The sequence below is a fragment of the Scyliorhinus canicula genome, chromosome 10 (assembly GCF_902713615.1).
Source record: "Scyliorhinus canicula chromosome 10, sScyCan1.1, whole genome shotgun sequence".
NCBI classification, from domain to species: domain Eukaryota; kingdom Metazoa; phylum Chordata; class Chondrichthyes; order Carcharhiniformes; family Scyliorhinidae; genus Scyliorhinus; species Scyliorhinus canicula.
The window spans coordinates 132,695,325-132,722,703 of NC_052155.1; the positions used below are offsets into that span (position 1 = coordinate 132,695,325).

At 43.7% G+C, this 27,379-nt stretch overlaps 1 protein-coding gene across 1 annotated transcript in view; it reads right to left on the minus strand.

Annotated features, from left to right (window-relative positions):
• The window catches only part of csmd3b (CUB and Sushi multiple domains 3b), a 2,394,280-nt gene that overhangs the window by 815,585 nt on the left and 1,551,316 nt on the right, over positions 1 to 27,379 (minus strand). Inside the window, exon 10 of the mRNA XM_038809755.1 lies at positions 5,717 to 5,742. Within this exon, the coding sequence (XP_038665683.1) occupies positions 5,717 to 5,742 (26 nt within the window). The remainder of the gene's footprint in view (positions 1 to 5,716; positions 5,743 to 27,379) is intronic.

Sequence of the window (27,379 nt, forward strand, 5' to 3'; positions counted from 1 at the left end):
ATTTTATGGCAGAGGTATATTATTCTTGTTTGGAAAAGGAATCAAAGGTTATCAGGGGTAGATAAGAATATGAAATTTGAAACATAAGCAGATCTGCCATGATCTTATTGAATGGCAGAGCAGACTCGATGGGATGAATGGCCTACTTCTCCTATTTCATATTTCTGTATAAATCATTCAGTGCTGATCATTGAAATTTACAGAGTTTAAAAGGAAATTACTCAGATGGAAAATCACTTATTAAAAATACCTTTGTAGGGCAGCACGGTGGCGCAGTGGTTAGCATTGCTGCCTACGGCGCTGAGGACCTGGGTTCAAATCCCGGCCCTGGGTCATTGCCCGTGTGGAGTTTGCACGTTCTCCCCGTGTTTGCGTGGTTTTCACCCCCACAACCCAAAGATGTGCAGAGTAGGCGGATTGGCCACGCTAAATTGCCCCTTAATTGGAAAAAATAATTGGGTACTCTAAATTTATATTTAAAAAAAAATACCTTTATGATTAAATCCATTTTCATTGCTACTAATAAAACTGTACCATGTTACAGCCCTGAAATCTATCAAGGAACATTTAAGGTGCAAAGCAAAAAATACAATATAATTGTGCTGCCTCATAAGGTTTTACACCCATGATTACACAAATGACTACGAAAACATGAACCATAACTTCACCTTGGGGAAACAATGCAGTTTGCAGTTTCCTGATTACACCCAAAATGGAAACAATCACAAATACCTGGGAGATCAAAACAATTTCAAATTGAGAGCACAGTATATGGTCCCTGTAAGTGGACACGCACACCCAGACACAATTATTGATTTGCATACGAGTCCACTGTCTGAGATGTGGCAACAGACCAGCTTCAATAGTGTCATGATGTTACAAACAATGAGAAGCATTTTGGCATCAACTGCTCTACAAAAATCACCAGTGTCCCACTCAGGCAGATATTTACAAGCACTTTACTTGATTCAAATGGTTTAGGATAATCAGCAAAGATGAATCGCAGGATTGATTATTTACCTTAGGAAGGAAAGTTGGGCATGTTTTCTTTGGCAGAAAGAAAAGTTTATAATACTCAAAAAATTAAGTTTGTTAACTCACAAACAGCTCAAATGTTCAACAAAACTGACTGGTGAAAATTGTCATCAGACTTAATGGGGCTTGGAACTTGGAAGTTCGGAGTCAAAAGGCAGGTGGATCATTGTTACGGTCAAAAGACAAGCGGGTCTTTATCACCGAAAGATAGACTCGTGAATTAATTGTCAAGAAAGTCCATTGAAGTGAACATTATAGCCTCAAGCAACAACATTTAGATTTGTTGATAACACTTGCACCAGTGAACATATTTTAGGTTAATATGCCAATGCATTACTAGCGGACTGCTGTGTTGGAAGTTCTATAGGATGAAATGTTTATTTGAGGCAATGTATGTCTGCACTGATGGTTCAAGGAGACATTGAAGCACACATGGTAGCATTTATCCTACAGTCAACATTACTCCCTTAGTTGACTGATCAGATCGGTTGCGAGAGAAAGGGAATATATGGGCACGATCTAATCAAATTGGAGAGCTTCATTGCGAGGGTATTTAGCCACAAGTTTCCCGGCGCTTGCAGCGCCGAGAAACAACGCAATCTAACACAACTCAGTTAGATACTGGGCCTCAATGAGGAACAAACAGCCGACTCGCACTTAGTCCCGTTTCCTGCATTGAGGTTCCCCAATCACTAGAACTCCTCAATGCCAAGGAGATAGAACAACAAAGACCAGGAACAGACCCTTCAGCCCTCTAAACCCGTGCCGATCACATGTCCCATCTAGACCAACGCCTTTTATACCCAGTCTGTTCAAGTGTCTATCCAGATATGTTCTAAAGGTCACTAACGTATCTGCCTCAACCACCACTCATGCCACCACCGCCCTGTGTGTAAAAAAACTTCCGTTTCACATCTTTCCCCCCTCACCTTGAACTTGTATCCTCTTGTAATTGTCATTTCCACCCTGGCAAAAGCCTCCAACTGTTTACCCGAACTACACCCCTAATAATTTCATAAACTTCTATCAGGTCACTCATCAGTCTCAGTCTTTCTAGGGAGAACAATCCCAGTTTATTCAATCTCTCCTCATTGCTAATACCCTCCATACCAGGCAACGTCCTGGGAAACCTTTTCTGTACTCTCTCCAAATCCGCCACATCCTTCTAGTAGTATGCTGACTAGAATTGGACAAAGTATTCCAAATGTAGCCTAACCAACATTCTATATAACCGTGACATAATTTCCAAACTTTTATACTCGGTGCCCCATCCGATGAAGTCAAAATGCCATATGCTTTCTTTACATAGAACATTACAGCGCAGTACAGGCCCTTCGGCCCACGATGTTGCACCGTCCTGTGAAACCCTTCTAAAGTCCCTCTACGCTATTTCCTTATCATCCATATGCCTATCCAATGACCATTTGAATGCGTTTATTGCTGGCGAGTCCACTACTGTTGCAGGCAGGGCATTCCACGCTCTTACTACTCTCTGAGTAAAGAACCTACCTCTGACATCTGTCCTATATCTATCTCCCCTCAATTTAAAGCTATGTCCCCTCATGCTGGACATCACCATCCGAGGAAAAAGGCTCTCGATGTCCACCCTATCTAATCCTTTGATCATCTTGTATGCCTCAATTAAGTCCCCTCTTAACATTCTTCTCTCTAACGAAAACAGCCTCAAGTCCTTCAGCCTTTCCTCATATGATCTTCCCTCCATATCAGGCAACATACTTGTAAATCTCCTCTGTACCCTTTCCAATGCTTCCACATCCTTCCTATAATGTGGCGACCAGAACTGCACACAATACTCCAAATGCGGCCACACCAGAGTTTTGTACAACTGCAACATGACCTCATGGCTCCGAAACTCAATTCCTCTACCAATAAAAGCTAACACACCATACACCTTCTTAACAACCCTCTCAACCTGGGTGGAACTTTCAGGGATCTATGGACATGGACACAGAGATCTCTCTGCTCGTCCACACTACCAAGAATCTTACCATTAGCCCAGTACTCTGCCTTCCTGTTATTCCTTCCAAAATGAATCACCTCACACTTTTCTGCATTAAACTCCATTTGCCACCTGTCAGCCCAGCTCTGCAGCTTATCTATGTCCCTCTGTAACTTGTAACATTCTTCTGCACTGTCCACAACTCCACCAACTTTAGTGTCATCTGCAAATTTACTCACCCATCCTTCTACGCCCTCCTCCAGGTCATTTATAAAAATGACAAACAGCAACGGCCCCAAAACAGATCCTTGTGGCACACCACTAGTAACTGGACACCAGTCAGAGCATTTCCCATCAACCACCACTCTGTCTTCTATCAGCTAGCCAATTTCTGATCCAAACTGCTAAATCACCCTGAATCCCTTGCCTCTGTATTTTCTGCAATAGCCTACCGTGGGGAACCTTATCAAACGCTTTACTGAAATCCATATACACCACATCAACTGCTTTACTCTCATCCACCTGTTTGGTCACCTTCTCGAAGAACTCAATAATGTTTGTGAGGCACGACCTACCCTTCACAAAACCATGTTGACTATCTCTAATCAAATTATTCCTTTCCAGATGATTATACATCCTATCTCTTATAAACCTTTCCAAGACTTTTCCCACAACAGAAGTAAGGCTCACTGGTCTATAGTTACCGGGGTTATCTCTACTCCCCTTCTTGTACAAGGGGACAACATTTTCTATCCTCCAGTCCTCTGGCACTATTCCTGCAGACAAAGATGACTTAAAGATCAAAGCCAAAGGCTCAGCAATCTCCTCCCTAGCTTCCCAGAGAATCCTAGGATAAATCCCATCCGGCCCAGGGGACTTATCTATTTTCACACTTTCCAGAATCGCTAACACCTCCTCCTTATGAACCTTAAGTCCTTCTAGTCTAATAGCCTGTATCTCAGTATTCTCCTCGACAACTTTGTCTTGTTACTGTGTGAATACTGACGAAAAATACTCATTTAGCACCTCCCCTATCTCCTCGGACTCCACGCACAACTTCCCACTACTATCCTTGACTGGCCCTACTCTTACCTTAGTCATTCTTTTATTCCTGACATACCTATAGAAAGCTTTAGGGTTATCCTTGATCCTACCTGCCAAAGACTTCTCATGTCCTCGCTTGGCTCTTCTTAGCTCTCTCTCTTTAGAGCCTTCCTAGCTAACTTGTAACTCTCAAGCGACCCAACTGAACCATCTCATCTCATCTTCACATAAGCCTCCTTCTTCCTCTTGACAAGTGTTTCAATTGCTTTAGTAACCCATGGTTCCCTCACTCGACCACTTCCTCCCTGCCTAACAGGTACATACTTATCAAGGACATGCAGTAGCTGTTCCTTGAACATGCTCCACATTTCCATTGTGTCCATCCCCTGCAGTTTTCCTCTCCAGGCGACCTTTTCCACCATTTCCACCTCTGTTGCCACTTTTAAGGAAGTGCGGACCTGCACATCCAGATCTCTCTGTGCCTCTATACTCCTGATGGTTCTGCCATTTGTTTTCTAGGTCCCACTTGAATTGGATCTACCAAAATGCATCACCTCGCATTTGTCCGGGTTAAGTTCCATCTGCTATTTCCCCATCCAATTTTGCAGCCTATCTCTATCCTGCTGTAATCTCTGACAATCTTCATCACTATCTGCAACTCCTGCAATCTTAGTATCATCCAAACACTTGCTAATCAGACCAGTTACGTTTTCTTTCAATTTAATCCAGATTACAAAGAGCAGACGATCCAGTACTGATCCTTGCGGAACACCACTAATTACAGACGTCCATTTGGTAAAACACCATTCCACTGCTAATCTCTGTCTTCTATGGCCAACCAGTTCTGAATCCATCTAGCTAGTTCACCCCTGACTGTAGCCACTGTAGCCACCTAAAATGGACACTGAACCAAACAAAATGGAGAATCGCTAAGACTGTAGGGAAAAACAGTTTAGCCAAGGCAAACAGCCTGCAAACACTCATTAGCATTTTGCAAGCAGCAAAACCAGTTTCTGGCCAGGTGGAAGATCTCCAACCAAAGGTGATAATGGCAGAACGTTCTACATACTAATGAGGCAGTCCAGATCTAGGCACACACAATGGCAACATTTGGGTTTGAATAAGATACTTTAAGTGGATGTCCAGACAGAGCGGCACCAGAAGTATCCACTATAGAAACCGCCCCCACCATCGAGAAAGACCCTCACATTGGAGGAATTCAAAAGATATCGATTGGAAGCGATCCAATCGATACCTAAAGGTAAAGCCCGCCCAGGAAGAGGGAAGGACATTGGGGACCCCTATAAACATAGACCCCCACACATGGTCCTGTCTGTTGTTTCGTGCTCCGGCTTTGACCAAGACCTCCAACGTGTATCCTGACTCCAGCCGTTGAGCACCAGCCGCCGAACCGTAAGTGCCAATGCGACGCTCGCTACGCGAACCAAGCCCGCTAGACCCCCAGTGACCAGCACGCTTTCTGAAGGTTGCAGACCAAGACCGGGACGAAGGCCTCGCTCCCTGACCTTGCCTGTTCCTGTGTAGTTAAGTATTCTGTTTGCTTAGTTTAGTCATAGCTTAGTCCCTTAGTGTGTGCATGCGTATTTATTATAATTGTATAATAAATATTGATCGTTTGGAACTTACTAATCGGTGTATCGTTTTATTACTTTGAACCTGACCTTGGAATATATGTGAGTTGTCTATATGGCAACTGGTGACTCCTGAGCTGAAAAATACATAGACAGAGCCTAGTGGTGTTAAGCACACGGCCTTTAACACAGGCAAGTTAATACACCCCAATAAACGCGTTTTACACCCATAGCAAAACGTGCAACATGACCCAGTCGTATTTAATCTTTTGCACCAGCCTGCCATGAGGGATCTTGTCAAATGCTTTACTAAAGTCCAGGTGGACAACATCCATAGCCTTCCCTCATCAATCATTTTTGTCATCTCCTCAAAAAAACTCAATTAAATTAGTGAGACATGACCACCCTCATACAAAACCATGCTGTCTGTCGCTAATAAGACCATTCACTTCCAAATGTGCATAGATCCTATCTCAGGATCTTTTCCAACAATTTCACTATCACCGACATCAAAGTCACTGGACTATAATTACCCGGATTATCGTTGCAAACCTTCTTAAATAACAGGACAACATTGGCTATCCTCCAATCCTTTGGGAACTCACCTATGGCCCACGAGGTAACAAAAATTTCAATTAGAGGCCCAGCGAGTTCATCTCTCGTCTCCCTCCGGAATCTGGAATAGATGCCATCTGGCCCTTGGGATTTGTCTACCTTAATGCTTTAACAAACCTAACACTTCCTCCCTCATAATAATCGGGAAATGACGCCCCAATCTTGTGACGCCTCCCCCAAACCCCCAAATAACCTACAAGTGGGTCCTTAGGCCCCCGCACCCCACTTCATGTGCACATCGTACTCCCGGGCCCGATCCCTATCATTAAAAAAATTGCCAGCTTGGCTTTTTGGCTGTGCCAGCCTAGCACCCTTACAATGCCCCTTCCAGCAGGCACCACCAGGGTGTTAGTGCCACCAGGATGCCAGGTTGACACCAGCAGTGCCAGGCTACCACCCTGCCCAGAGGGCAAGTGCCACAGGGCCTCCAATCCCCAGGAGACCCCCCTCGAGTGCAGTTCCACCTGGTCTCTGTTTGTGGAGTCAAGTACTGAACAGTGCTCGCTCGAGTACTCTAAGACGAAGAAGAAAGATACCAATGCCTTGGTTACGTCAGGGAACTTGTATATTAGAGGGAGACTAGCTGTCTCACTAATATGCAAATTTGCCAAAAAGTGATCCTGCCCACCGTTGGTGGGATTCATATCGCGACCCCTCGATCTCGCAAGGTGTAGCGAGCCATGTAGATCGCGGTACTGGGTTATCCTAGCATCTACTGGCCACATTGGTGAGCGGTGAGCTGACTTTCAGGTTGTGACCAGTGGATCGTGCCCAATAAGGGCAACACGGTAGCATGGTGGTTAGCATAAATGCTTCACAGCTCCAGGGTCCCAGGTTCGATTCCCGGCTGGGTCACTGTCTGTGCGGAGTCTGCACGTCCTCCCCGTGTGTGCGTGGGTTTTCTCCGGGTGCTCCGGTTTCCTCCCACAGTCCAAAGATGTGCGGGTTAGGTGGATTGGCCATGCTAAATTGCCCTTAGTCAACAAAGGGGTTGGGGGGGGGGTTGTTGGGTTACGGGTATAGGGTGGATACGTGGGTTTGAGTAGGGTGATCATGGCTCGGCACAACATCGAGGGCCGAAGGGCCTGTTCTGTGCTGTACTGTTCTATGTTCTATGTTCTATGTTCTAATTTGTCGTGAAGAGTTCCTGGTAATTTTTGTTTTTGGATGTGTCTACAGAGAAAATGGACCGAAGGCAAACGCAGTTGCCCCTTCATAGATGGTATCTTGGTTTCGGATCTCATTTCCTTACCGATTATGGACTCAGCATTTTACTCTTGCATTTCACCCCTTCCAGGTGGCAGGGACAGAAGTGGATCTCCTGTAACATAATTGAGAGTCATGTTGGGACAGCTGGCTCAGAACCCACATTTTGTCCCAATGTTGGGGTCTTGAAGCCCATGGTAAAATCCAGCCCAATAACTCGTTTCTCTTTCCACAGATGCTGCGAAACCTGCTAAATATTTCCAGCATATTCTGTTTCCTTTGAAATTTTCTGCTTCTGTGATGTTGTTCTGAAATCTGTTACTTAAATAGCCTTTTTTGCACTTTCCCTGATCTCTCCAACTTTAACACACATTTATTGTCAATCCCAAAGCCTTATATTCTTGATTTATTTTTATTTGTTTCCATCATAGACTAGATTATTGAGCACCAGAATACTGCCTGTGTCGCTGCAAGGTCATCCATGAAAAATGTCTTCCACACAAAAGCAGCAGTAGCATGAAGCATATTGAACCTTTGCTCAGTCAATCACACAAGTAAATTGACCTGCAGCTTGTTATTCATTGTTCAGGATATGGCACAGCTACAATCATTCACAAAGTAAAAAAAGCATTATCTAACCATTAATACAATTATGTTGAGCATAGATTGAATAGAGTTTCCATTATGAAAAGTACAACAATACTTAAGAGTTAAGAATCTATGCAAGTGCTCACTCAAGCAGAACGGAATCCAAACGAACAGAGGCCAGCTATGTTCCATTATCCTATACGGAGACTTGACAGGAATAAAGGAAGGATGGCAAAAAAAAAACAATCCCAAGGATTAACCAAGGCAAAACATCAAATAAAAGTGATTTTAATGAGATGACACACAAACTACTATTGACAACTACAATGTTTTTCATGAAATAAGTAAGCACATGAGGTTGCCTTTACCACTTAACCCACTGGGTGGGAGGCAGCCTACCATTGGCTGGCGGCCGGATTTTCCACCGTTGCAACGAGGTCTTCTGTTGAATGCACTCATTGCTGCTGGAGAGCAAGAGAACATCAGGCAGAAAACTGTCCCTGGCCAACCCACCGGTTGCTAGCCAACCAATTGATCTGACTCCCTCCAAGCCTAGTTCCTAAGATCCACTCGGTGCCAAGGAGTCTTGCCTAAAAACAAAACCTGGGAACAGTGTGCCGTGACAAGCAGGCTGCTTCAACTTCGAGTCTTCTACAACATTATACAATTATGAGTCCATGGACCAAAATAACATAAGAAAAATGGAAACAAAGAAAATAAACACGATGGACTCTTTCACACTATTCTTAAATGACAGGTCCAAATTCGTATCCATTGGACTCACCGCTAAGCATGACTGCACAGCCCTGTTGAAAACAAGTTACAGAAATGCATGTGATAGGATTCATCCTCATGGTTCACTACATCCAGAAACGTACAGGCTGCCCAACACACACACAAATTATGTCCCTTTATGTCCCATCTTATCTATGACTCGTTCTACACAACATGACTGACCAAATGGTTGTGCAAGTTGCTACAAGCAGTTTTCCACACATATGGTGAAACAGTCCTGTATCTCTGCAAAGACCATTCAGGACATGTATATTGATAGCAATGTTGTGTCCACGCTGGTTTGAAACTGCTAGTCTATTCATTCATGTACCACTCAAGAAAGGCATAGACATTTTTATTGTGTCAATATATCACAGCGATCGAACCACTCTGCCATTGCCTGAATCTGTATTCAGTAAACTTATGAACTCAACGTTGGCAGTTGTGTTCAGTTGTACCACATTTTTGGTATGAAAACCCCTCTCGGCCCAGCTCTAATATCTTTGACAGTTTCCATGAGAAATAGGTCTTTGATGGACTGACCCTTAACATCCTCCTCCTTCCATCTCTCAGATATGTAAAATAATACACTCGTTATACTTGCATCTGCAATTAAGAATGTTTTATTATACAGGGCAGCACAGTGGCAGAGTGGTTAGCATTGCTTCCCACTGCGCTGAGGACCCGAGTTCAAATCCCGGCTCTGGGTCACTGTCGTTGTGGAGTTTGCATGTTCTCCCAGTGTTTGCATGGGTTTCACCCCCACAACCCAAATATGTACAGGTTAGGTGAATTGGTCACGCTTAATTGGAAAAAATAATTGGGTACTCTAGATGTATAAAAAAAAATTCTTACACACCTTAATTGTGCTGAAATTCACCGATGAAAAAGAGTCAAAGAGCATGGAGATTCCTACAGTTCCACAAGATTGGCCTAGTCAACAACCTCGTGATTAGTGACCAAGCCATTTTCTCAGTGCAAGCTTGATGCCAAATTAGAGTGCATCAAAGCTATCCTGTCGGATAATGGCTACTCTGAGCATATCATTGCTCACTGTATATTGCGCCAACTCACCAATGGGTCGAAAGATGACACTTTAAATTTTGAACAAATTACCTGGAAGTGCAAGTGTCTCAAAAATATGAAAAGGAGGTGAATCTAGCTGCTTCACACTGCTGCTAAGCAGCAGTAATGAGTGTTATTCAGCACTAACAAGATGCTGGCGTGTTCCCAACAGCTAGTAAATCATATTAAACAGCACGTCCCTTTGGCTGTGCGCAATTGGCAAATTACTGACTGTACTCAACCAGTCTGAGCTGGTAAAACTTTGAACATAGAACATACAGTGCAGAAGGAGGCCATTCGGCACATCAAATCTGCACCATATAGCCTCAGAAAATGTATGTAAAACAAGATGAATAGAAGGATCAGTTGATGCCACAAAGAGATGGAATTTTGTCCTCAAACTGGAATGTCGTTTTGAACCTAATCCATTGTTCCCTGTAATTAGTTAAAAGCTTCCTTGTCGCCTGGAGTAAGGTCTGAAATGAATGAGTTTGGGTTGTCTCAACCGAGTTCCTTTGGGTGCTTGTGCACAGCACAGAACTATCCATAATTCAGCACTAAATAGGTAATTTTACTCAGTGAGGCCAGAAGAATTGCTGGTGTGGGAAATGGAACCATCAATGAGAGTGTGTGTGTGTGTGTACTCACTTGATTCCTTTTGTTGGGAATTTGGTGATAAATAGTCTGCAAGTTAAAGCTGTCACATGAGAGCAAGGAGGCAACTTCATAGAGCTAAAGGATAATTACAGGACAGAAGGAAGTCATTCGACCCTCTTGGCCTGCACTGGTCCATTACCTCATGACATTCCCCGCATTCTCCCCATTGCCCTGTGCATTTCTCCTTTTCAGATAACTATCCAATTCTCTCTTAAATGCCTCGATGGGCAGCACAGTAGCATTGTGGATAGCACGTTGTTCTGTGCAAGTTTAACAACCTCCAGTTTGTACAGAATGCCCACATTATTACGATCTAGAATGCTGTATGCTTCATTAACTGCTCTCTCAACCTGTCCTGCCACCTCTAATGAACTATGCACTCAACTCCCTCGTCTCCTGTATCCCTTTTCAAATTGTACTCTTTATTTTATATTGTTTCCCTGCATTTTCCTCTACAAAAATGAATCATTTCAATCTTCTCTGCATTAAATTTCATCTAATTGTCAGTCGATGTCACTATCTTCCTCACAATTCATAATCCTTCCAAGTTGTGTATCATCTGCAAATTTAGAAATGGCCGTTCAAGGTGGCAACTCACCACTGCCTTCTGGAGGGCAACTAGGGATGGGCAATAAATTTTGGCCTAACCAGCGATGTCCACATCCCATAAATAGCCTCTGTGCTAGTCTCTAACACAGGTATAATTTGAGTATCTGAGTTGGTGGCTGTGTGTGACAGTACACCTTCATGTATTTCTCTGCTGCCTTGTCAGCCAGTACTACTTGGATACCTGAAAAGAAATGGGCACAAGAGTAAGGTTGTGGTGGGGGTGTGGGGGGGGGAAAGAAAGAGAAAGTAAGGATGTACATGCTTACACTATCTACAGCTGGTAAATTAGAAAAGAGTTTGTCGAATGAGGGGATGTTGTTTTGAAATCATATTTGTTCATAGTTCGAACAAGATCATTTTAAGAGTGTGATCACGCAATTTAGGATGATTGCATCAGAAGTTTGCTCCCTCTACTATGAGTAGCAAATAAATTAACAGATACCCTGCAGTAAATTGAGAGCAAGAGGAGTTTTGCGATATTCCTTAAACTCGGAAAGGAACGGGCTGAACTCAGGGTTACTTTGATTGAAAGAGTAAAAAAAGCAAGGTAGACCAAACACTTTGGGTACATTTGTGCTTATGCTCCCACAGTAAAATGACACCATGGGACCACATGATAAAAGCACTGAACGCTGGAACTCATACATTGAAAGATTCAAATTCTTTATCTAAGCGAACAAAATCTTGGCAGACATAGTAATCCTGTCTTTCCATAGCATGGTGCAGGGGTAGGGGGGTGGGATTTGTTCAATGTCATGTAGTCTGGTGCAACCAGAAAAACCAGGCTCAAAAACCAATAGAGATTGTGGAGATATTGCAGGGCCATATCTAACTGAAACCCTTGGTCATCACCAAGAGGTTCAGGTTCCACACAAATAGCAAGAAGGTGAATCAATCATACAATTCATAGCTAATTTGCAGAATACTAATGGAGATGTCTGGAATTTGGAGATGTCCTGAATGACACCATTAGAGACAGACTGATGTGTGGGTTAAGAAGTGAAGTTATCCAAAAAAAGCTGGTAAGCAACATAAACCTAAAGAATGCTTTGCAAGTCACAACCTCTATGGAAACAGTAGCTAAGGATGCCCAATAATTAAGTTTTGAGCATTAAAATACATAAAATATCGGCTGAGACACAAACACAGATATAGTCTCGAAATTGCCACCGATGTTCAAAAAGTGGTCACGCAGTAGCAGACTGCTGATGCAAAGATGCACAATGCAGGAACTGTGGTAAAATATGGCACACAAAATGTGCACATTGGAGAAAGAAATAAAAAATTCCAAAGAAGATTTATAAAAAGCAAGAACCAAATACATCAAAAATTGAATAGAGGAAAGAGTATCCACTTGATACAGATATGGCACAAAAAAGCATGAGTCACAGTCAGATAACAAACTGTTGTTGAACATACTGACTATTGCAGACACAACAAACCAATACTGGGTCACTCCTTTATTGGATGGACAACCGATGAAAATGGAGGTGGATACTGGTGCAGCCATTTCATTGGTACCAGAAATCAGAATCTATGACATATCGTCTTAAAACCTTCAAAGATAACAGTTCAAACATATACCGGAGAAGTAGTGCCCTTGAGGGTTGTATCAATGGAAACGTGCAACTAACGGACAAGCTGCAAACTTGTCCCTATCTGTCATTAAAAGGTAACTATCCAGCTGTAGCCACCTGAGTTGGCCACTTCCCAAGTTAAAATGGAGAAACACAAGGAACGCAGGGAAAATTGGACAATCCCAGAGAAACAAGCAGTTTGCAGACTTTTCCTGTGTATTCTGCCTGCAAAGAAAGCAGACAGCACCGAAACCAGCAGCCATCCATATTAATGAGCGATTCCCGGGCACAATAGTAACAATCAAAGGTGATCAAAGTAAAGCTAGACTCCTCGGCGCCAGCAGGAGTCCAAGACAAAAGAAGCAAACGGGCACCCAAGGACCGCCCAACGATCGGGAAACAGCCCCAGTATTGGGGAATTCAAACCAATCGATTGGTATGGGATCCAATCGATTGGAAGTAAGCTCGGGGTCCGCCCAAAAGGGCGCGAAGCCCCTGAGGACTGTAAGATAGAGCCCCCAAGGTCAGTTCGCTCTCTTAGCCGGTCCTCCCAGCAGAACATCTTAGCAGCTCTCGAAGAACTTGACCATAAGAAGAAGAGGCCTGGCCAACTGCTGCACCATCAAGTAAGTGTCCAGTCAACGCATGCTACGAGATAGATGCTCCTGACCCCTTAGTCCGTACCAGCTGGAAGCCTGCAGACTCAGGATCGAGCAAGAGGCCATTGTTCCCTGACCCAGCGGGTTCCCTTATCCAGATAAGTATTGGCCTGTTAGTGGTAGGAATAGCCTAATCCTGTTAGTGGTAGGAATAGCCTAATCTTTTAGTATTGTATGCATGAGTAGCCATTAACTGTGTATTAATAAACGTGTTTTGATTTGAACCTTACTAATTGGTGTATAGAGTAATTGATATGAACTTGAACTTGAAACTCATGGTGGTATCATAAGGATACCTGCTGACTCTAGAGCTAAGTAATAAAACAGAGCTAATTGAGTGTAAAGCGCACTCAACAGAACGAGCAACACAGCCCTAGTGGAGAGAACCTGGCTGGATAGAATCAACCTAAACTGAGGTTAAACTCATGCTGGAGTCCGAAACAGGTCTACCGAAGATTTTAAGAAACATGCCATTGTCTTGGAGAGTCGGGAAGAATTAAAGGGATCTCAGCCAAGCTAAAGATTAAGGACAAAGGCCAAGCAAGATTTTTAAAGCAGAGGTCATTGCCATATGCCATCAGGCCTAAGGTCGAGGCAGAATTAGAGAGGCTGGTCAAGAGAGGGGCCCTCTCATGAAGAAGAAATATGAATTAGTGCAAATATGTGGCTTTGACGATGAGTCATCCAGACTCGAAATGTTAGCTGCCTTCTCTCTCCACTCTTTCTGCCAGACCTGCTGAGATTGTCCAGCATTTTCTGTTTTTGTTTCAGATTCCCAATATTTCCTGTTTTTGTTTCAAATTCCAGCATTTGCATTAATTTGTTTCTAATATTATGTGATGATTTTAAGGTCTTTATCAGTCCGCTCCTTTGTGCAGAGCAGTACCCTCTGCCTTTAATTGATGATTTATTTGCTGAGTTGGCTGGTGGCTAACATTTCAGTAAAGTTGACCTTAGTCAACCTTATCTCCAGATAAATGTACATCCCGATTCCAAACAATATTTGACCTGATGGTGGGGCAGCTGTGGCACCAGAGTTGCAGACTCTCTCGGGCAGCAGCATTGGGGCCCCCTCCAGGACAGCCAATTAGGGGTGGACCCCAGGGATACCTCAATGGCTCTTGCTCCTGGCAAGTGCAGGCCAACCTGGCCCCAAAGTTGAGGCCTGCAGTAAAATTCAGCCAGTTAAGTCATCTCTGTAGATGCTGTCAAACACACATTTTCTGTTCTTCTTTTAGTTTTCCAGCATTCACTTTACTTCGCTCCAGTTTAAGGTGCTAGCCACTCTCAATTTTGGCCCTATGACTGAAGCGCCCATCCAATTGACAGCACAACACTGGTTGGATATTGAAACCATTGATTTGAGCAGCCAGCACGAAGTTGGTATATTGCCAGATTGCCACTAACGGGCATGGGTTAATCGCCCTTCATGGTCCCCATATGATTTTGGGGGCTATTGAATTCAGCTCCTAAAGATTTGTTTAATGGATCTTCAATCCACTAACTACAAACAATCAAATAAATATCCCCAAAGGTGCAAAGAATAACAGACACACAGCCAACTCCAACTACAAAGCCAGACTGCCTCAGTGAAAAGATTACAAGCCAGTTGTTAAGATGAATGCGAAACCTATGACAATGACAAGCTATCAGCGGTCAGATTAAAGAAATTGTTTCTTAGTCACCGTTTTAGCTTACACCCTGCAGCAAATATACAATGGGACACATACAATAAAGGATGAAAAGAGAACAGAAAATGTCTGGAAATATGTCGGAAATCTGTCACAGCAAAAAGAGAGACTATTATTGTAGAGACTCTTCATGAAAACTGAAAAGAGAAACAAAACAAGGTGCTTTTCAAGAATGTCTTGCTATGTATTTCCAACATTTCCTGTTTTCATACTGAAAAATGCAACAGTGGCTTGAATGGAGAAAATATAAAATATATTTAGTCTTTGAAATAGGCAGATTGAAAGGTAAAATTAAACCTCATTTCCTCTTGCACAACAATTAAAAGCCATTCCACCCAGCCAGGCTGTGTTGGTGTATATATTCCTCACATCTAGCAGTCCCATAGGCCTGTCCTGTTTTCATTCCCTATGTTCATTCACTCATTTTTAAGTATGGTCATAATCGTTGCTTTGGGCGGGATTCTCATCCGGAAGGATCCTCCATTTCGCCGAGGCGCACCCATGCCCTTGGGTTATCCAACCCTGTGGGGTGGCCACAATGGGAAATCCCATTGGCCGGCTGTGGGAATAGAGAATCCCGCTGCTGGCGGGGGCTAACCGTGCCCGAAAACCAGGCTGGCGGTCAGGAGAATCCCGCCCACTAACTCTTCAGAGCTGCACAGACGCTCCACGTTAAAAATGATTTCCCCTTACCATCTGCCCCAAATCTCGTACATGCCCGTGTGTTATTTATTAATATTAACACAGCATTTTGGGAAGCCAATGTCACTAAACATTACTCTGAGAATTCAGTATTAAATTAGACTTTTGATCTGCACAGGTAAAATCATGGTAGGATCTATATGATATCATTGGACGTTTATTGATAGTTATGAATGTGGCACCTCCTTGTTTCTGATTTTAATTTGTGAAGTAAGGCGAAAAAGTAGGTAGAAACAGATGGTTTCTGATGGATGCAGCCCATGCAACATCTTGTGCATCCTCCTCTCTTTTCATTCACCATTGGCACAGTATCCTCAGTCGTATAAGCTCCAGGTTCTGGAGTTTTCTACATCAGCCTGTCCACCTCTCCATTTCCCTTGCCTCCTTTCAGGTCCTCCTTAAATCATTATTGACCAAGGTCCTCCTTGAATCAATACTGAGCAAATTAATATTTTGTTTCAATGATTTGTTCCACTGTGGACTGCCTTAGAACGTTTTTTCAGAGCTTTCGGTGCTATAATAAATAGTAGTGAAAGTGGTCGCAGCAGCAATTTTGGGCCATAACTTCCTCAGCAATGGAGTTCCACTCTGAACCCACTTACCTGTACTAACATTCACAAATGTCTGTCTTGTCCGATCTTCCTGACCCTGGCCAGCTGAGATTCAGGCAGTGCAGCGCTTTCCACTTGAGTGAAAGAAGACATGCTCCCTTCTTTACAGCACCAGCTGTAAAAGGTACTTTGAAAATAACAAGCCAGGGAGAAGGTTTGTCCCATGTGAGGCTCAGTCTGAGTTTTAAAATAGTTACACTGAAGTTAGATGTACTTTGATTTGATTTCAGAGTAACCATTAGCATAACCATCCAAAGTTAATGATTTAATTTGCTTGGTGATGGTTCCCGACGCAGTGCAATTGTCCAGGATAAGTTAGCACTTCTGGACAATTGCTGCATAAACCTTACCTGGGAACGTCACAGAAGGAATCTCCAATGCATTTTTAGGGTACTCCCCAAATCGGACACTGGGAATCACAAAGTCACTGGCCATTGTAGTGTTCTGGTCAAACTGCACCTTAGGCACCACGTCCATTTGGGTGAACCACCTCAGAAGGCAATAGAGAGATGAGCTACTATATTGATTCCCAGCATTAGTCCAGCATCAAAAACGAAGATGTGAGGAAGGATTGAACAAACATGGGTTTTTTAACCTTGAATTCAATCAGTAAGAAGAACTATCTTAAAGATACAGAATAGACTTTACTGTAAATGAAGAGTAAATGGAGAACACTCCCTAAAATTAACATGACACTAAGACAAGGAGCTCAGGTTAACAAAAATGGTGGCGTTATCAGGAGATTTTTCACACAAGAGATCAAAAGGTGGGCACAGGTTTCTTAATAGGACTCTGGAGGCAAAATACTGGAATCACTTGATAAAACCAAAATGGATGTGGTGTTAGGGGAGATCATCAATTTTTCCTGGATGGGTGACATACCTCTCCTCATTACATTGATCTTTTGTAATGTAAAATGTGAGGCAAGATCAGAATTCAGAAGTTTTAAGTAAGTGTAGAAATGCTCAACAGGCCTGGCACAATCTGCAGAGACAAAAACAGTGCTTGTGTTTCAGGTCAAGGGCCTTTTCATTGCGATATTCATTACTTTAATATTTTGTTTTTGTGTTCAAAGTTTTGTTTGATTTACATGACATGACAGGGAAAGAGACAGACACTTAGAAAAGTGTTGCTTAATGATAAGGGAGATTGGTAGTTAACAGCACATGGAACGGGATGGTTGCTTTTTTTCCTGGTTCTATTTTATGTTCTCAGTCTGCATTGATCGTTGCACAGCATAGTCATGTCTCCACAATTTTTAATACTCTGTCATGCTTGATATGGATTTAATTACACAGGATCAATTGGTTCTGCCATATTCCTATCCTCAATGCAAGAAAATTCTTCAGGGATTATGCAGCTCATTGCTCGAATCATCCAAAGCTTTTAAATAATCTGATTCAATCCTCTGTTTAACATTCTTCCTCTATTCATTTGCATTTTTGTGCAATAAAGCATTCATTTTTGATCATTGGCTGTAATATCTGGTATTATAATTGTCTAACCGCTAATAAAACTTTTTGTGCAGCATTTCTAAGCACTGACGCGAGCACTAAAAGACCTTTAACAAATGATCCAAAAACAAAACACTGTTCTGGAAATGGGAAATAAAATCAGACAACACTGATACACTTACTCAGCAAATAGGCAGTGTCTGTGGAGAGAGAAACAAAGTTAACCTTTCAGGCTGATGACCTTTCACCAGAACTGGAAGAATAAGGGAACAGTTTTTAACCAAGCACAAAAGCAGGATAAAAAGGAGGAACATGAGAACGGTCAATAGGGTGGAAGAAGAAAGAGATTGAATGGCAAATGATGATGCAATGTGTAAATGAAATAAAAATCAAGTCATTACCAAGCCACAGTCCAAAAACCAAATGGGGACAAATAACATGTTTATGAAATTATTGAGTTCAAAAGGCTGCAAAGTGATTATTCAAAAATATGAACTGCAGTTTGAGCTTTAAAGCAGTTTAGGGGGCAGACGACTGAGAGGTCATAGTTGAAGTGAAGCAGAGAATTGAAAAGAGAGGTGACCGCCTATTTCCGCACTATCCAAGACTTCAAACATTTTTTTTTTTTTACAGGTAAACCAGCAATTTACTTGTATTTCTTTCAATGTAATATACTGTATTCATGGATCGTGTGTGGGCGTCTCTCCATTGGGGAGACCAAAGGTAGACCAGGTGGCCACTTTGGAGAACGTCTCCTCTCCATGTGACCCAGAGTTTCCAGCCGCCTGTCATTTTAATTCGCTACAACGGTCCAGTGAGTGAACTGAGAGATGATGTTCATTTTTCACATAGCAGTCTCCTCCACATTGGAAAGGAAAGTCGGTTGTGAACCAGGGTGTCATAGAGGGAATGGTAGTTGTTGGTGATGATTCTGCTTGACAATTTAGACGTCCTCCAAACCCATCTTTTGTTTCTTAATTGTTCCTATTATTATCACCTTCTGCCTTCCACCATTATCCCCATTGCCATTTATTTGTTTTACACCCCTGCACAGACCTTTCCTGTTTGGTATTGCCACCCTGCTCGCCTCAAGCATGTCACATCTCACCTTTTTCCAGTTGTGATGAAAAATCATTGACCTTGAACATTAAATTTACCTGGCCCCAAAGAGACGGGATTGGAAGAAAGATTGCAACTAACACATTGGGTCGGCTACCTGACACATGTCTGCCTTCAAGTGATCTTGCCAGAGGATGGGTGAACACAGCAAAGGCTACCTGACCAACAGCAGCAGGTAGTCAATTGTCATCATCACCGGGGCTGAGATGTTGCTGACATGGGATCTTCCCAATGTTGTCTGCCCCCGTCCCGGGTCTCGCTGAGGTAGCAAACCAAAAGTGAATTGGAAGAAGCCTCCTGGTGACAGCAGCCATCAGTGCTTCCTGTCCATCAATCCAGCACAGAGCCGCAGTGGCGAATGCAGGCCACCCTGTGGACAGACACCAATTCCTACTCCACAATGTACATCTGAAAGTTGTGGCCACAAGGGATTTTTAAGAGAAAGTCACCATTTATCAGCACCCTCGCAGATTCCTGCCTGTCTAAGCAACACTCACTCCTCCCCAGGGGGATGGCCGGATGTCGTAACAGGCCCCCTGATTAAGTTTTCCACTTTGTTTGCACTCCCGGACACTAATTTGGACTTGACTCCTGGAGGATGGTTTCTTAAATCGGCCATTCACGGGACAATCTGGAGTGACTTCTGACCAAAGCCATGTTCAGGTTGCCAATGCAGAATTGAGCACAATGGGCGCGATTCTCCGCAAATGCGGAGAGTCGTAAAGGATGCCGTGAAACTGGCCGTATTTCACGGCAGCCTCCGCGCCCCCTCCCGGGACTAGATTCTCCTCCCCGGTCGGGGCTAGCAGCGGGGCCCCGTGAACCACGGCATCGCAGGCTTAGCGACCGTCGCTAAGCCCGCGCGCCAAGGGTCACGGCGGCTGACGCGCTCGATGACGTCAGCCGCGCATGCGCGAATTGGACGGCTCCAACCCGCGCATGATGTCATCACTCATGTGCGTCAAACCAGCGCATGCGCGGGCTGTCATGCCCCTCAGCCGCCCCGTGGACTGATCTAGCGGGGCGGCGGAGGAACAAAGTGTGCGCGGGTTTCGGACCCGCTGCCCGCGATCGGTGCCCACGGATTGCGGGCCCATGCCACCCTTGGCACGGCCATGCCAATCGGTGCCATGGTTGTCGGGAACGGAACTTTGCGGCCGTTTTCATGAACGGTCAGAGCAGGTGTGTTTGCGTTCGTTAAAACGGCCGTAAAGACCTGGGAACTCGGCCCATCGGATAGGGGAGAATCGCTGTTCGCCGTAAAAAAATGGCGAGCAGCGATTCGTGTCATGGAGCGGCCGTGGGGGGGGGGGGGGGGGGGGGGGGGTGGGGGGGGGGGGGGGAGAATAGCGGTGTAGCCACCTAAGATGGACACTGGGCTACAAAAATGGAGAACTGCTAAGGCTGCAGGGAGAAAACAGTCTTAGCAAGGACAAGCAGTTTGCAGAAGGCTAATTAGCATTCTGCACGTACAGAAACCAGTTTATGGCCAGGTGCAGAATCTCAGCTAAAGGTGTAAATGGCAACAACGATTTGCATAGTAATGAGGTGATCCAGATCTAGGCCCACACAATAGAAACATTTGGGTTTGAATTCTATACTTTGAGTGGACGCCCAGACGAAACGGCACCATAAGTATCCATCACAAAGCACCATAGAAACCGCCCCACCCATCGAGAAGCGACCCTCAGATTGGGGGGTTTGGAAAATATCGATTGGGAGAAGACCCAATCGATATACAGCAGGTAGAGACCGCCCCGAAGAGGCACGGACTTTGGGGGGACCTATAAAAGTAGACCCCGCACATGGTCCGTTCTGTTGGCTCCGGCTCCGCTGTTGTTTGGCTCCGGCTCTCTGCTGTCTTCATCGCTTGCTGATACATCGCATCCTGACTCCAGTTCCATCACCAGCCGTTGAGCCACCAGCCATCGAACTGTAAGTTTCACCACGACGCTCGCTACATGAACCAGACTTGCTAGACCCTGATGACCTCTAACTTTCTGAGAGTTGCAGACCAAGAACGGGACGAAGGCCTCGCTCCCTGCCCTTGCCTGTTCCTGTTTTAGATAAGTATTTTAGTTGTTTAGTTTAGAAGTAACTTAGTCTTTAGCGTATGCATGTGCATTTATTATATTTGTTATAATAAATATCAATCGTTTGAACTTACTAATCGGTGTACAGATTTATTACTTTGAACCTGACCTTGATATATTTGTGAGGTGTCTAAATACGGCACCTGGCGACTCCGAGCAGAATTACATACACAGAGCTGTAGTAGTGTTAAGCACACGGCCTTTAAACGGAGGCATGTTAATACACGCCAATAAAACGCGTAATACACTCAAGTAAAACGTGCAACAGCGGGAAGGTCAGGAAAAATGTCGGGAAGGCCCTCCCGCTATTCTCCGACCCGTCGTAGGGGGCGGAGAATCACGCCCAATATCAGGGCAGCAACCATCTCGGCATTTACTCTGTTTCTCTCTCCACAAATGCTATCTGACCTGCAGTGTTGCCAGCATTTTCTGTTTGTTTTTTTTATTTTCCAGATGATAATTTCACATGTTAAGAGTTGAAAGCAATCTACATACTAAATGAGTCAACCAGAAATGAACAATTTTTCATAAAACTGATTAGTAAGTCTGCGGACGACACAAAGGTTGATGGAATTGCGGATTGCGATGAGGACTGTCAGAGGATATAGCAGGATTTAGATCGTTTGGAGATTTGGGCAGAGAGATGGCAGGTGGAGTTTAATTCTGACAAATGTGAGGTAATGCATTTTGGAAGGTCTAATGCAGGTCGGGAATATACAGTGAATGGTAGAACCCTCAAGAGTATTGACAGTCAGTCAGAGAGATCTAGGTGTACAGGTCCACAGGTCACTTAAAGGGGCAACACAGGTGGAGAAGGTTGTCAAGAAGACATACGGCATGTTTGGCCGGGGCATTGAGTATAAAAATTGGCAAGTCATGTTGCAGCTGTATAGAACCTTAGTTAGGCCACACTTGGAGTATCGTGTTCAATTCTGGTCGCCACACTATCAGAAGGATGTGGATGCTTTAGAGAGGGCGCAGAAGAGATTTACCAGGATGTTGCCTGGTATGGAGGACATTAGCTATGAGGAGAGGTTGAATAAAATTGGTTTGTTCTCACTGGAATGAAGGAGGTTGAGGAGCAACCTGATAGAGGTATGAGGGGCATAGTCATAGTGGATAGTCAGAGACTTTTTCCCCAGGGTGCAGGGGTCAATAACTAGGGGGCATAGTTTTAAGGTGCGAGTGGCAAGATTTAGAGGAGATGTATAAGGCAAGATTTTTTATACAGAGGGTAGTTGGTGCCTGGAACTCGCTGCCGGAGGAGGTAGTGGAAGCAGGGACGAAAGTGACGTTTAAGGGGCATCTTGACAAATACATGAATAGGATGGGAATAGAGGGATATGGATCCCGGGAGTGTAGAAGATTTTAGTTTTGATGGGCATGGTCGGCGCAGGCTTGGAGGGCCAAAGGGCCTGATCCTGTTCTTTACTTTTCTTTGTTCATACTAGGTACAAAGTTATTCTCAAGTAAACCATTAGAGTAAGACAAGGTGACACAAGTGCAAACTAATTAAAGGCAAATAGTTGAAGAATCTTCAACAGAGGAATGCTGTTCTAGTGGACTCTTTCCACCTCCTCCCCACCTCCCCCCCAAAAAAGTGGACAGTTATAAATATTCAGGCCTGATGTTACCATAGTATGTTGCTGTTTGTTTATTTCTTCTTAACGCCACAAAGTACAAACGGGTACAAATGTATCTTGGGGAATAATGACATTCTGGTATGTTCCTGGAAGAATGACCTAGAGCATATATGTCAAACTCAAGGCCCGCGGGCCAAATCCGGCCCGCGGTGGAATTATCTTTGGCCCGCGAGATAATATCTAATTACTATTAAAGCTGACCCCAGCAATTGAAGCGCCTATGGCGTATGATATGGCTGATGCCGCGTTTATTCAGATATCAGGTTTTCAGGGTTTTCAGTGTTTATTCGGTTTCCTGGTTTATTTCCGGAATATCATTAATGAATACATTTTTTTTCTATTAGAGCTGGTCCGCCGGTATATTGCCCCACCACTAATACTACAAATCCCACAATACATTGCCAGTGCGTTGCTCGCGCTTGCCCCACTCTCTCATCAGCATCCTTTTAGCGCTAGTCATCTGTGGTCAACTTTTAGCTAGTCCTCACCCCAAAAATGGCTAAACGAAAGGTGGACTTAGAAAACAGGGGTTTTCAAGGCAGATGGGAGGCAGAGTATATGTTCGTGGATATAAAGGGCAAACCTGTTTGTCTTGTGTGCGGAGACGGTGTGGCTGTATTCAAAGAATATAATGTAAGACGACACTATGAAACGAAACACTACGACAAGTACAAGCATCTGGACAAGAAACAGAAGCTCCAGAAGGTAGAAGAGTTGAAAAGAAGTCTGGCGTCACAGCAGGCTATGGTCACAAAGGCCAAATCACAAAGTGAGGCTGCTGTAAAGGCTAGTTTTATTGTGGCAGCAGAGATCGCTAAATCAGCTCGGCCCTTTACCGAGGGAGAATTTGTTAAAAACTGCATGATTAAAGTTTGCGACGTCGTGTGTCCAGATAAAAGGCAAGCCTTTTCAAATGTGAGCCTGAGCAGAAACACCATTGCCGACCGTGTACGTGAGCTTGCCACCAATCTACAACAACAGTTGGTGGGAAAGGAAAGTGATTTCAACGCATATTCCCTTGCTGTGGATGAGAGCAAGGACACTTCTGATACTGCCCAATTGTCAATTTTCATCCGTGGAGTGGACTCAAGTCTGTGTGTAACAGAGGAACTTTTGGGATTAAGATCAATGCATGGCACAACTACTGGAAAAGATCTCTTTGAAGAGGTATCCAGATGTGTAAATATAATGAGGCTGCCTTGGAATAAACTTGTGGGACTGACGACAGATGGAGCGCCCGCGATGTGCGGTCAAAAGAGTGGATTGGTGGGCAGAATCCGGGAGAAGATGCGGGAGGAAAACGGCGCAGGTGAGCTGACAGCTTATCACTGCATCATACACCAAGAATCGTTGTGTGGCAAAGCCTTGAAAATGGAACATATAATGAGCATCATAACACGTGCAGTTAACTTCATAAGAGCCAAAGGTTTAAATCACCGCGAGTTGAAGTCGTTTCTGGAGGAGTTAGGTTCAGAATATAATGATTTGCCTTATCACACAGAGGTGCGATGGCTAAGTCAAGGAAAAGTGCTGAAAAGATGTTTCGAGTTGCGTGAGGAGATCTGTCAATTCATGGAAAGCAAAGGGAAAGACACAACAGAACTCCGGGATAAAAAGTTGCTTTGTGAAGTGTGACATCACGAGCCATCTCAACGCGCTCAACCTACAGCTTCAGGGGCGGGGCCATGTGATCACAGACATGTACGCTGCAGTGAGGGCTTTTAAAACTAAGCTACGCCTGTGGGAGACGCAGATGCAGCAAGAAAACCTGAGCCATTTTCCGTGCTGCCAAATTATGAAAGAGCAGGTCTCTACCGCAGTGTTCCCACGTGCACAGTTTGCTGAAAAACTTAGTGCCGACTTCACACGGCGATTTGCCGACTTTGAAGCCCAAAAAAAGGAGGTTTGAACTGCTCAGTAATCCATTTGCAGCTGACGTGGAAAGCGCACCAACCAATATACAAATGGAGCTGATTGAACTCCAATGTAGTGACACACTCAAGGCAAAGTATGACTCGGTGGGTGCTGCACAGTTTCTACGTTTCATCCCCAACACAATGCCTCAGCTGCGTAACCAAGCTGCTCAAATGCTCTCTATGTTTGGCAGCGCATACCTGTGTGAACAACTGTTCTCTTTGATGAAGATAAACAAAACATCACACAGGAGTCGTCTTTCTGATGAACACCTTCACTCAATCCTGAGGATTTCCTCAGCTCAGAGCCTGACTCCAACATTGATGAACTTGCATCCAAGATGAGATGTCAAGTATCTGGCTTAGACTAGTGTGAATCACAAAGTGTTGGCCTGTGGAAAAATGTTTTCATTAGAAATTACTCTGGAAAAGCTCCAGATAAAGCAATAAGAAATAAATGCAACTAATTTTTTTATTTATTTAATATTTAATGTTGTTTTTATAGGCAATAACCTAAGCTTTATTAGTTCCAGGTTCAATAAGTTCATTTCAATAAGTTTTGCAAAAAAAACATTGAACCAGTCCGGCCCTCGACTTGTCCCGATTTTTTTATTTTGGCCCACGGTGTATTTGAGTTTGACATCCCTGACCTAGAGAAAGGTGTTCAATTACCACAGCAGAATTTAAATTAATTAATAAATGTGGAATAAAAGCGAGCATCAGTAATGATGACTGAAACAACAGGATTGTCTCAAAAACCCACCTGGTCCATGAACCTGAGCAAAATCTATTATTGTAACCTGGTCTGACTGATAAGTGACACCATCCCCATAGCAACATTGTTGACTCATAACTGGCTTTTGGAGTGGCCTAGCAAACGTCTCACAAGGTGCAGGAACTGATGAAGCCGCCCATTCAGCCCAGCGAGTCTGCTCCACGATTCAATGAGATCATGACTGATCTGGTAATCCTCAATCCACTTTCCCACCTTATCCCCATAATCCTCGATTCCCTTACTGATTAAAAATCTGTCTATCTCAGCCTTGAGCATACTTAACAATCCAGCCTCAAAAGTAAAAAAAACATTAACCTCTTGGGAAGAAATACATCTTCATCTCTGTCCTAAATGCTCCAAAATTATCCTCTCTGGTCCTAGACTCGTTCACAATGGGAAAACAATCTCTCACCATCTCCCCCTGTCATGCCTCCTGAGAATCTTATAAACTCAAATACTTAAGGAGGCAACTCACCACCAACTTTATAAGGAAATAAGGGTGGGTAATGTGACGCCTGTGGTGCTATGCATGCACACATAAATGTATATAATTGCATATCAGTGCATAGAACTATCAGAAGGATGTACAAAAGGATAGTCACACAGAGTTGCTCCAGGAGAATTGAAGTAACTTTATCTGTAAATTATCTTTCCACGTGTTTGCCAATAAATCATCATTCCAGTTACACAACCAGATGTCCTGTCCACATCATTGCAACAGCAAGCTGACAGAAGACAACAAAACCCACGTCCAATGAATAAATAAAAGAACAAAAAGGTGACAGTGAATTCACAGACCCATTTTGCTCTCAGCCAAACTTTATATTCCATTGGCATTAAAACAGAGCCCCATTGTCTGTTATTGCCCAAGACAAATTTACACCCCAAATCTTTTAAAAGCCTTAAGATGGCATTTTATTTGTCCAAAAGTGACAGATTTGTCTCTTCAAAGTGCTGATTGAAATGAACAGGCTTTGTCACAGACAGACCCACTGGACATCTTTTATGGCATACAACGTCAAATTCCATTTTAAACAGATACTGTTCAGAAGTCATTGCAACAATCATTTTCCTCTCTCTGTATTGTGGTTTTTTCTGCAGTAGATAGAATAAACTCATTCTTCCTACAGATCTTAAATTGATATACAATTTCCCTCAAGGACTTCTAACACGTGCAGTACAGCACCATCAACAATAGCTGAATATTTCTCAATACATAATAGACAGGTAACATTTTGCAGTAACTACAAATTCAAAATAACTACATACACACTTTTATCACCTATCAACTAGGACTAAGTCCCATGTGCCCGCCTGCCATCCAGCAGTCATTTTGAAATGTTAGAACTCAGCTTCATCCCTGTACAGATTAACCTTTTTTTGTGATGTGACAGTATAAATGGCTAGTGGTCTGAATACTTATTTATTTTGTGACATGCTGGTTAACCTTGATTGACTATGGGCAGCACGGTGGCGCAGTGGGTTCGCTTCTGCCTCAAGGCTCCGAGGTCCCAGTTTCGACCCCGGATCTGGGTCACTGTCCATGTGGAGTTTGCACATTCATAAGAACATAAGAACTAGGAGCAGGAGTAGGCCATCTGGCCCTCGAGCCTGCTCCGCCATTCAATGAGATCATGGCTGATCTTTTGTGGACTCAGCTCCACTTTCCGGCCCGAACACCATAACTCTTAATCCCTTTATTCTTCAAAAAACTATCTATCTTTACCTTAAAAACATGTAATGAAGGAGCCTCAACTGCTTCACTGGGCAAGGAATTCCATAGATTCACAACCCATTCTCCCCATGTTTGCGTGGGTTTTGCCCCCACAACCCAAAAGATGTGCAGGCTAGGTGGATTGGCCACGCTAAATTGCCCCTTAATAGGAAAAAATAATTGGATACTCTAAATTTTAAAAAAAACTTGATTGACCATATAAATCAATAGTTTGCATGTGTAGGGGATAACAAAAAGACAGATTCTACCAGGGACTAAGCAA